Genomic DNA, 11,949 nt, shown 5'->3' on the forward strand with positions numbered 1-11,949 from the left:
TTTAAATGTTTGATAGAAGTAGCTAATTTTTGTAGAGAGACTGTTTTTCAGTTGAATGGTGGTGATTATAGTTCCTAAAGTAGTTTGTGACACCACTTTTATTCGTCTGAGAATGCCTACTCGATCAGGCCAAAACTGCAAAAAAAAGGTGAACAATAGTTGAACAACGCGTCATTTAATTCGTTCATTAAATTTAAATAACGCGTTATCGAGATTACACCCTAAAAACTAAGGTTTTTAATTTTTTGACAAACTTCAATTTAGTCTATATTCTTTTAATTTCTTTTAATTATACTCGTTATTTCCTCTCAACTTTTAATTGCATGCAATTTCACTCAATTATTAGCTTCAAAGTTCAATGCCTTTTTCATCTTGTATTTTGGTTTCTGATTTGTGTATTTTGACCCTCAATTGATCAACTATCTTTTAATTTTTTCAATTTAACTCCTAATTTGATCAATTTCAGCCTTGCATTCACTTGTCTTTTTCAGCTGGTTCTTAGTTTTAAAAATTCACAATTAGGTCCTTAATTGACCTTAAAACTTGATTAGTTATGCAATTAAGTTCTTGATTTGATCAAATTAATTTTTTAAAATTGTAATTCAATCCTGAAACTTTAATTTCTTCTAATTAAAGTCTAAATTGACTTTAAAAATTAATTTTTTGACAATCAAACTTTTAATAAATTCAATTTAAACCTTGAAAAACTCTATTGTGTCCTTATTGACAAACTAGAATAAGACTAATTGATTCATCTTTTTGAGCCAAGTTCCAAGACAAAGATGATGAAAGGAAAATACCAGTGTGTTTACTAGTGGGTGTGGGAGGAGATACGGGAAAGAGATGGTCTTGAGCTGAGTGGGAAATGCTCTTCAGGCAACAAAAAAATAAGGGGAGCATATCCGTTTCCAGGTGAAATAATCTGAATCATCATGGCAAGCTGATAACAAGATATCTAAATTCCTTGACCCTGTTATTGGCATTGTGTTCTTCGAGAATAATTTGAATATTAAAATGGCAACAATCCAAATCATAGTTGTTGAATCAAATTTAATAGTTGACCCAACTCAAGCTTCAATTCTGAGTTTTAACCCAGTTGCTGAATCGTTTAGATTAATTTTGATTTTTTTATAAAATAAAAATAATATTATTTTATTTTTTAAAATTGTAATTCAATCCTGAAACTTTAATTTCTTCTAATTAAAGTAATCCTGGAATTTTAATTTCTTCTAATTAAAGTCTAAATTGACTTGAAAAATCAATTTTTTGACAATCAAACCTTTAATAAATTCAATTTAAACCTTGAAAAATGACAATCAAACTTTTAATAAATTCAATTTAAACCTTGAAAAACTCTATTGTGTCCTTATTGACAAACTAGAATAAGACTAATTGATTCATCTTTTTGAGCCAAGTTCCAAGACAAAGATGATGAAAGGAAAATACCAGTGTGTTTACTAGTGGGTGTGGGAGGAGATACGGGAAAGAGATGGTCTTGAGCTGAGTGGGAAATGCTCTTCAGGCAACAAAAAAATAAGGGGAGCATATCCGTTTCCAGGTGAAATAATCTGAATCATCATGGCAAGCTGATAACAAGATATCTAAATTCCTTGACCCTGTTATTGGCATTGTGTTCTTCGAGAATAATTTGAATATTAAAATGGCAACAATCCAAATCATAGTTGTTGAATCAAATTTAATAGTTGACCCAACTCAAGCTTCAATTCTGAGTTTTAACCCAGTTGCTGAATCGTTTAGATTAATTTTGATTTTTTTATAAAATAAAAATAATATTATTTTAATATAAAAAAATCAACAAATTATAATTAAATTTTTAATTGGATCTTATTAGGTTAGCTAGGCCACCGAATCACTCTAGATTTTAACTTTTTCTATTTTTTTAAAACCTAGCCCATTTCAATCCTAGATCAACTTAGTTCTAAATTCTAGATCAACCCGTTAAACTGGACTTGTATGCAAAACCATCATCCAAACTCCAAATTCAGCTAGGAACATTTTCATAGTGTCTACTCTATTGTGTCCTTATTGACAAACTAGAATAAGACTAATTGATTCATCTTTTTGAGCCAAGTTCCAAGACAAAGATGATGAAAGGAAAATACCAGTGTGTTTACTAGTGGGTGTGGGAGGAGATACGGGAAAGAGATGGTCTTGAGCTGAGTGGGAAATGCTCTTCAGGCAACAAAAAAATAAGGGGAGCATATCCGTTTCCAGGTGAAATAATCTGAATCATCATGGCAAGCTGATAACAAGATATCTAAATTCCTTGACCCTGTTATTGGCATTGTGTTCTTCGAGAATAATTTGAATATTAAAATGGCAACAATCCAAATCATAGTTGTTGAATCAAATTTAATAGTTGACCCAACTCAAGCTTCAATTCTGAGTTTTAACCCAGTTGCTGAATCGTTTAGATTAATTTTGATTTTTTTATAAAATAAAAATAATATTATTTTAATATAAAAAAATCAACAAATTATAATTAAATTTTTAATTGGATCTTATTAGGTTAGCTAGGCCACCGAATCACTCTAGATTTTAACTTTTTCTATTTTTTTAAAACCTAGCCCATTTCAATCCTAGATCAACTTAGTTCTAAATTCTAGATCAACCCGTTAAACTGGACTTGTATGCAAAACCATCATCCAAACTCCAAATTCAGCTAGGAACATTTTCATAGTGTCTGTTTTCTACGTAAATAGGCAAGAAAATAATTCCATGGCCTGAACATAAAATTGTCTTCAATTGTTCTCGGTTTGTTTTAGAACAATAATAGAAAAATTCATCTTCAGAATTGATGTTTTTGCCGGGATGTTTTATCTTTCAACAGACGACAGGTTCATGAAACTCTATCTCATATGGTTCCGTGTTTCTCATAGGATTTACTGATTTAGGGTAAATTATGATAAATAATTACAGACATCATTTAGGAGGTTTTTGTCTATTTTTTAAAATTTTGTATGGTTTCTGTAATTTCATGATATTTGAGGCAGTTATTGTAATTTACCTTTGAGTTTAAGTTCCTTCTATTTTTCTTGTTTTTCATATTTAAAATATTAAAAAATTAATTTAAAAAAAAAACTTATTATGGCACAAGCTCTACTTATATATTAAATTCACCTAAAATTAATATATATAAAGAATATCACTACTTTTTTCTAAATATTTTTGTATTTTCTCTTCACTCTTGATTTGTTTTACTTTTCACTTGCATCCTTTATTATAGTTTAAATATTTAGATCCTTGAACTCAATTTGGACTGACACCCGTAAGACACAATACTGAATAAATTATGACTTAGTATTTGTAGCTTATCAAAATAAATAAATTATTTTTTGTAATATAAAAATAATTAAATAATCAATTAATCATTGCTAGCCATGCTTAATTTTATAGTATTTTGTTTTATAAAAATAGTAATTTTTTTATCATATCTACTTTATTTCTTTTTTACCCTTTCTATTTCTTAAAATAAAAAATGAAAATTAAATTAAATAATTGTATAATGACTTCATTAAATCTGCATTTTGTGCTTGTCAAATTAGATCATCTGCAATACTCAGATTGGCAAAACTAAATCCATTTATACCCACTTAATTCATCCCTCACTTGTCAACCCACTTAGATTTTGTAATTATCAAAATAAATGCTTGAGCTCCAAAGACTTAATTGTAAAGACTTTTTTTGACTGAGGAACTAATTTGAATTTATCTTAGAAGTATGAGGACCAAAAACTATGAAAAAAATCCTAGTTGTACGAGGAATAGCTCCGTGATGCTTGGAACATACAAGCCAAAATGAGAAACTTAACCAAGACTATGACTCCTTTATTTGATGGGAAGATTTTTTGAAAATTATGTTTTAAATTTTTTTATATTTATTTGTTATTAGAAAAGTTGTTTAATAAGATTATTTTTTAATGAAAATAAAATTTAGCTTAGTTTTCATAAAAGTGTTTTATTTTATTTTAGATAAAAAATACTTTACAAAGTTGTGAAAAATTTTAAAATACAATTTTATTTGTTTATTATATCAAATTTAATTCTTAAACTTTTGATTGCTATATATATTATGTTTTGAATATTTTATTTTAATTTTATTTTTTAAAATTTGATTTTTATATTAATTTTGGTCCTTATTTTCATAAATATTATTTATTCTTTTCTTATTATTTTTTAATTGAATTTTTTTATCTCTTTTAAATGTTACTTATTTTATTTAAAATAATTTATAAAATTATTATTATTATTGTTTTAATTTTTTTATTTGTTAAATTTCAATTTTTATTATTTTAATTATTATTTATTTTATTTAAGATAGTTTATAAAATTATATTATTTTTTTCAATTTCATTCTCATTCAATTTTTTAATTTATAAAATTTATTTCTTATTATTTTAATAAATTTTAAAAAAAAATTAATAAATTATTTTTTAATTTATTTTCTATAACATAACTTTTTCATAACATATCTCAATACTAGAAAATATTTTTCATTTTATTTTTTATAACATTATCAAATATTAAAAATTAAATATCAAAAAATAATTTATTTTCCTGTAATTTAATTTTTAAAAAAATTATTTTATAAAAAATACTTCTTTCCAGTAAAGCTAATCAAATAAAGCTAATCAAAGGTACTGAACATTCAGCAATCCGTTTCTGTCAATAGCAACGTTCAGGCCAACAACTATGCTTAACAGCATCAAATAACCATCATATCACGGCACTGCTCAACAGGCATCATCCCTTCCCAATTTCCTGCACCAAAAATATTCTCATCGAATCCTAAAGATGAGCATGAACAGAACAGAACACAATTCCATTGAGCAGATTAAAGACAATACATGCTGACATAGGTTATTATAGAACAGAAGACAGTACACGTAGTTCCACAGAAGAATATTCACAGTCTACCGGGCAGGCGGACTGAAGGTAATTAAGAAATTGCATCTAAAAGACTACACATATGGAAAGAAAAGGACATTCTTTCCACTACCAGTATTTCCCAGCCAATCTACCAAACCGGGAGTTGAAAATGAGAAACGCATGCAATGTTTAGTCAAATTCTTTTATCCTCTCAAATCCCCCCCTTCCTAAAACTATGTACCTATGAAGTGTTTTCCTCCAGACCCATTTTAAATCATCTCTGACCTCCAATGCCTTCTCTACGCCTTCGTCTCCTACCTGAACGCCCCAAAAGCATTCTGCCATGTCGACGAAGGCGGCTAACGAGTGACATGCCACTATCATCACCATTGTCATCATTGATGTTATTGTCGTCATCTTCTTCGGACAAACCCAGGCCTTCAACAGGAGAAGAGTGATGAAAACTGACAGAACTCTCATCAGTCATTTGATGGTCAGTCCTCTCAGGATGCCTCAGCCGTCTGCTGTGATCATCCCCTGTTGGCCCAAACGCATGCAACAGCAGGAAGACATTCACCAGATTCCGATCAAAGCCCACCTCAAAACCTTCATTCCTTTCTGTGGCATCTGCATCGAAACCCCCATCTTCATCTGTATCAAAACCATAATGACTTCCTTCTATTACATAATCTCCAAAAACCATTGCACCAGGCATTGTCGACCGAATTGTGCTGATTACATCATCATGTTCACGCTCTCGCTCAAGCCTTCGCCATTTCTGTTCAAGAAGGGGATCAACTGCACGTGGTCGTGCAGAGGGGTGATTTGTCCTCACGTGCTTCCTTAACTCCTTGTAAGTTCCAATGAATGAGCAGTCATCCTGCATGCAGCTTCTCTTTTTGGCATTTAGATACTCTCTTGCAGGTTCTACCACAGTCCACCCTTTCACCTGGCCCCTACAGAGTGGGCAAGCAAGCTCTGTGGCTTCACACTTCTCAACAGGCTGGCTGGAATCGGAGACCAAGATTGGATTCTCAGCAGTACCAGTGGATGAAATAATTTTAGTGTATGCATTCTTGTACTGGTCAAGGCAGTTGGAATAGCGGAAGCTGGTTCCACACATGTAGGGACGGCAACCTTTATCATGGGAAGAGCAGAGCAGAAGAACAGCATTGTGTGGGCACTCCATGCAAACAGAACAAGTTACATCTACCCAGTCTTTCTTATCCAGAATTTTGGAGCATTTCTTTGGGCACGAGTCTGAGGAAATATCCTGATTATAAGCTGGTGACAAGTAAGGTGCCTGCCTATATTGTCGGGAACCAAACCTACGCTTCGCCCTGCTACCTTTTGCCATTTCCAACTAAACCTGAAAACCCATAAGTAGAATTCGAGTTATTCCAGATATACAATAGCTAATCACAAATACCAACAAATTCATCATTAGTGTGACTAGGAAAAACTACTATGGACCTTCTCATTCCTCATAAAATTACAAATGCACGACTCAAAGCTGAACAGCCTCCATCATCAGAATTAATTGGCATAATTATGTAACAACCACCCAAACAGCTAATATTATTTTTTAATTACAGGGCAGAAACTTTAAAAAAAATATGATACAGCAGTCTTTGCAACACTTCCCGCATCTTAAATATCATGTTTCTACTTTACAGTGCAGTGAAAACTCATGTGACCCCATTGGTTCCTGAATCTGTCAAATCATACAAAATTATCTAATAATAGGACCACACCTATTTGTAAGTCAATCATTTTCTCAGACAAGAAACTATGCTTGACACAGATGTGTCCATCTGAGATTTATTTTGTCCTTCAGAGAATCTTTATGGAACCTTAAGGCTTTCTGTCACTAATATCCTAGCATCAAGGAAGAGTATGATGTATCGGATATAGATAAAAATCACTTCATGTTTAAACACTAAAAAGTTCTTGTGTACTTAGAAAGATAGGACAACAAAATAACAAAAATTGGCAATCTATCCATCGTTTCATGGAGATCATAATGATCTCAAAGTATTGTCGCGGTAACTGAAATCATATATCAATAAACACGTAACAAAGCTACATCTGCTGCTACTCAATCTCAGCAGCATCAGCTGGAAAATACCTCGTTGCTGCATTCAACAATAAAAATTCAAGTTTTCCAACGAACCTTTGGGTCCCACAAATAAATTACGAGCATGTTATTATCATAAATAAGGGTTCAATTCAAAACACAAAGGTACTGGATGGAATAATATCAAAACACGAAGTTATGCTGACATGCTTGAAAAGGAGCTCCCTTCAGATTTGATTGCAGCTTCAAGTTTCATTTAATCTATTATTTTTGCGAAGAATATCAAAGGGTTCAATCATTATGATCATTATGCAATAAGAATATTAAAAAAATCTTCCTATACCCAGCAATTTCCACAACTATATAACAGATTCTTGCTAATCACAAGAACTCTCAAATCCCAACAGTGCAATGGCAACCCTCCCTCCCTGTTCCCACCCTGCCCAAAACCTTGCACCACCATAATGAGAAAACATATGAAAGAATTTTAGAGTTTCTTTCCCTCTCTTTCAGAATCACTTTTCATCTATACAACCATGAACAAGTAAACAACAAAAATATAATGCTCAGAGAAAACAATAAATCGATACTGCCTATTTCAAAGTTAAAGTCCCCAAGACAGCAAGAAAACTTCCAGCTGATAAGGATACATTAATCAATAATCCAAGGACTACTGCGTATGCATGTCATATAACTGTTACAAAGTTCAGGATTTGGTGGTCACCGATTAGACAAACTGTATTCCAGATAGAAGCTGGAAATAGGTCAAGCAAGAGCTGTTCAAAAAAACTGGTCAGAATGCTGCATGACTTAAAAAGAGAACTTGAACTGTGACCTAACACAAGCCATAAGCCAGATCTGATTATTTACTTGTACAGAACTTCTCAGTTTTCTAGAAAACAGAAAACTATAAAAAAGTGTTTGCTAATTACTGTTTTCTTGGGATAGCATGTTTTCTATCTCCAACTGCTCAAAATTGTTTCCCAAATTCTCCATCTCTGAAAATATGGACCCTTTTTGGTTCACCTGTTACATAATCTCTCTAAAATGCATTATCTTAAAAGCAATCCAAACAAGGCCTTTATTTTCTATATTACAAGAGTTAGCAAAAACATTTCCTCAAGGAAAAAATTTATTTAAAGAAAAAAAAAAGATGAAAATTGGAAATTTGTTTTCTGAAAGCAAACACAACATCAATGTTTGGAACAAGAAAGAAAATTTGAGCTCAGAAGTCAAATTATATGTTGCTTCTACTCACTAATTCTTCTTCCTTGTAATAACAAGGACCACTCTCTACTGATTTGTCAGTCTCTCTCTTATAACTCTATTTTTGAATCTTTATTTATATGATTTGCTCATATTCATCACATAAGAACAAGGAAAAACTAATTATTTCCACTCCATTTCAACAGGCAGAAAACTACTTCAAGTTCTCTTTATCATTCCTTTGACAGAGAGCATGGTACAATGTTCCATTAATCATGCCACTTAATAATCAGCCTTGAAGTGTCAAGAAAACCACTTCAATCAAAACTGTTAATTAGCCAGAAATTGCACAACATGAAATTATCTTGAAATTGATCAACATGCTAGCTAGGGACACACACTTGACTCCTCCATCACGGACAAAATAATTGACAGATTTGAAGCCTACTACTTGTATTAGACGTTCCTTTTGGAAAGTAAGGAGAACAGATAAGAATCACGCAATAAGCTCATGCAGGAAATTTTAAGTTGCATTTTTTCCATGTGACCGGTTCTATAGCCACATAAAAAATAGCCCTGGATAACTGCCCAGTAAACATCAAATCACTATGTGGCAAAATAATATTTATGGGCTTTGCTTCTCATTATTGTAATACCAAAAAACACATATAACTGAAATATGTATTACAGCCAAAACTACTCTCATTGAAGGCCAAAGTTGGATGGTTATCTAAAGATTAACTTGTGATGCTGATGACCTCATCAATCTCAATTCGATCAATGGTTTTAAGTAGCATCCATCCCTCATAAATTAACCGAAACAACCGGCATTTGTAGCATTTTTTAATGTGTCTTCCCTAGACCTTTGGTCATCCAATACTATCACGCGTTAGAATATGCAAATGTTAGAATATGCAAATGACTTTCAGATCACCTAAACGCAGATCCTATGACAAGTGAATCCGGTTAAAACAAAATAAACCTGGTGCATCTACACCAACTCCAGAATCATACATTTGAAAAAAAAAAGGTCCAATTGAGTAGATGCACATTATACATTGTAGGAAACACAGATTACACAATGAGACCAGCATTAAATTTTTGATAAATACAAAGTTAAACCCCAATAAATTTTAAGGAATCGAGACAGAAGATTATTTGAGGCCTGATCATGTTAAATGTACTTCATTCAAGAGAGAGTAGAAAATCAAAGTCAAATATCAAATCCAAATATCACCAACCAAAGACCAAATTTCACACCCTGGATTCAACAAGAAAACCAAGGAAATGGAGCTAAAACAAGATAAAATACAAAACCCATCTTCGAAACGAGAAAGTATTATGCACAAATGCACCAAAAACAAGATTAAAAACGAAACCGATCTAATGAACGAAAGAATTACGTGCAGGTGTAGCGAATACAAGATAAAAAAACAAAACCCATTTCCGAAACGATAAAGTACAATGCACGAAACACAAGATTGAAAACAAAACCCATCTACGAAATGAAAGAATTACGCACAGGTGTAGCAAAAACAAGATAAAAAAACAAAACCCATTTCTGAAATGAGAATGTATAGTGCACAAATGCACCAAAAACAAGATTAAAAACGAAACCCATCTACGAAATGAACGCACAAATGCACCAAAAACAAGATTAAAAAAAATAAAAAACAAAACCATCTACAAAATGGAAGAATTAGGCAGAAATGAACAGAGAAAAATAAACCAACCTTAGGTTCGTAAATAGTGCAAATCTAGATCAAAAGACGAGCGAGTTAGTTGAAGGGTGCAGCAATGGGCATCATCTGATTCATTCCAGATACAAACATTTATAAATAAAAAAATTAAAAAAAAAAGTCAGAGATTCCCTTTTTTTAATTAATAAATTAAAGCAAAGCCCAAGCACACTTTTGTACGAAACTGACACCTAATTTTTCATTTAAAAAAATAAAGCTACGATTGCACCCACATGCTCCTCTCCAATTATCTATCCATCCATCCATCTAAGATCCAGATTTCTTCTCTCCAATTATCTATCCATCCATCCATCCATCTAAGATCCAGATTTCATCCGAAAATAATGTTAAAAAAAATACAACACTCCGATATAAGAAAAAATCCATAAAATTTACAAAAATAAAAAATAGAGGGAGAGAGGCGTGCGTACCTTGAAATAAAATGGAAGGAAATAAAATAAAAGGAGGGTTTGTTGTTGTTACTATACAAAGTCGAATCGAAAGCTAAGGCGATGAGATCGAGACTGGTAAGAGAGAGAGGTTGCTGCTTATAGGCGGGAGAGAGAGAACATTTTTTTTCTTTTTTGAGGAAATAATAAAATTATTGGGGCAAATAAAAAGGAAGAGAGAAAATAGGGATGCTGTGGGATGGGATTCGTTGAGTCGTTTCGACGCTATTTATTTATTTTTAATTATTTTTTTTTATCTCTCTCTCCCCCTCTCTGTTGCCTGCCTTCTCTTTATTCCTTGTGGCAGGCTAGAGGAGTTTTGGGGAGAGGTGAGTGGATGTTTTGGATTTCTTAATTTAGTCCTTCTATTGTTCTGTTATTGACAAATCACCCTCTATGATAATTATTTCATCAGATTTACCCTTTTATTCGTTTGAATTTCGGTCAATTCAATCTAGTTGGACTGATTGTGTTTTGAGCTTAAAAAAAAAAGGATTTTGGTTAGTCTAAACGACCTCGTCTTCAGTCAGCACGTGTCAACCAGTTCATTTACAGCACAAAATTGTTTACTAAATAATTAAAAATATATGTTTTTTCTACATTTATGTATACATGTCTAGATTTGCATAATATAAACATATAACTGCGTGCTATTTTTTTTGTGCACTGATATGTAAGCTATTTAAATTTTATTTTTTCATTGTACTACTATAAATTATATTTTATATGCTATATCAAATAAAAAATTCAAACAAAATATATTGTTAAAAATTTAAATTGTTATTGAATATATAAATTACACGATGAAAAATGTAATTTATAAAAGTAATGTATAGAATTACAAAGAGAAAGTGAAATTCATATGAAACTATAGTGAGATTTTTATAATTATTTGTATTGTTAAATTATAAATACATTTCTCATTATACATGTGATCTTGTTTTTAGCTATAATTATAATTTTTCTACAACTAAATAAATTATTCGTGTTATGCCTTGAGCTTATCTAAATTTTTTCAAGATAAAAAAATAATATTCAAATAATAATAACCCAAGATAAATTGGGTTACATTGATCAAAATGTATTTATAATATAAGACCAAAACAACAAGTAGAAATAAAACCAAAAAGAAATCATAACCAAACAAAAAATATAAATTAACTCGAGTTAATTTTAACAATTCATCATTGTAATAATCAAACAAAAAGAAAACCAAATTATTCAACGCAAAACGATGAAATTGAAAAAAATATAAAAAATCAAGAAAAAAAATCAAACCTTCAAAAGAAGTACTTGGTAAAAAATACTAAAGTTAAATAAAAAAAACTTGTCAAGAAATACAAGTTAACTCGAGTTAACTTCAACACCCCACATAAAAAAAAAACTCATTACGCATGCATTTTCTTTTAAATAATATTTAATAAAACAAACTCAATAATCAGTAATTCAATGGTAAATAATAAAATAAAATAAATAAGTTAACTCAAGTTAATTCAACTAACTTTTAATATGAGATATGAGGCAAAGATAACCCAACAAAAAAATAAATAAATCAAGAAGCTCAAGACCAAACAATTTAATGTCAAAAT

At 31.1% G+C, this 11,949-nt stretch overlaps 1 protein-coding gene across 4 annotated transcripts; it reads right to left on the reverse strand.

Annotated features, from left to right (window-relative positions):
* Window positions 1-4,821: 4,821 nt before the first annotated feature.
* Window positions 4,822-10,670, reverse strand: LOC105114009 (zinc finger/BTB domain protein, putative (DUF1644)). 4 transcript variants are annotated; one of them, XM_011010395.1, is made up of 3 exons: window positions 10,343-10,670; window positions 9,906-9,980; window positions 4,822-6,258 (listed from the first exon to the last, which is right to left on the reverse strand). In XM_011010395.1, the coding sequence occupies exon 3, from the start codon at window positions 6,244-6,246 to the stop codon at window positions 5,164-5,166; it is 1,083 nt and encodes a 360-aa protein (XP_011008697.1). In that variant the 5' UTR covers window positions 6,247-6,258; window positions 9,906-9,980; window positions 10,343-10,670; the 3' UTR covers window positions 4,822-5,163. The 4 variants fall into 4 exon arrangements, with proteins under 4 accessions (XP_011008697.1, XP_011008696.1, XP_011008699.1 ...); XM_011010394.1 differs by having other exon boundaries at window positions 4,822-6,266; XM_011010397.1 differs by lacking the exon at window positions 9,906-9,980.
* Between the last annotated feature and the right edge of the window lie 1,279 nt (window positions 10,671-11,949).

The sequence above is a fragment of the Populus euphratica genome, unplaced genomic scaffold (genome assembly GCF_000495115.2).
Source record: "Populus euphratica unplaced genomic scaffold, PopEup_1.0 scaffold477.1, whole genome shotgun sequence".
NCBI classification, from domain to species: domain Eukaryota; kingdom Viridiplantae; phylum Streptophyta; class Magnoliopsida; order Malpighiales; family Salicaceae; genus Populus; species Populus euphratica.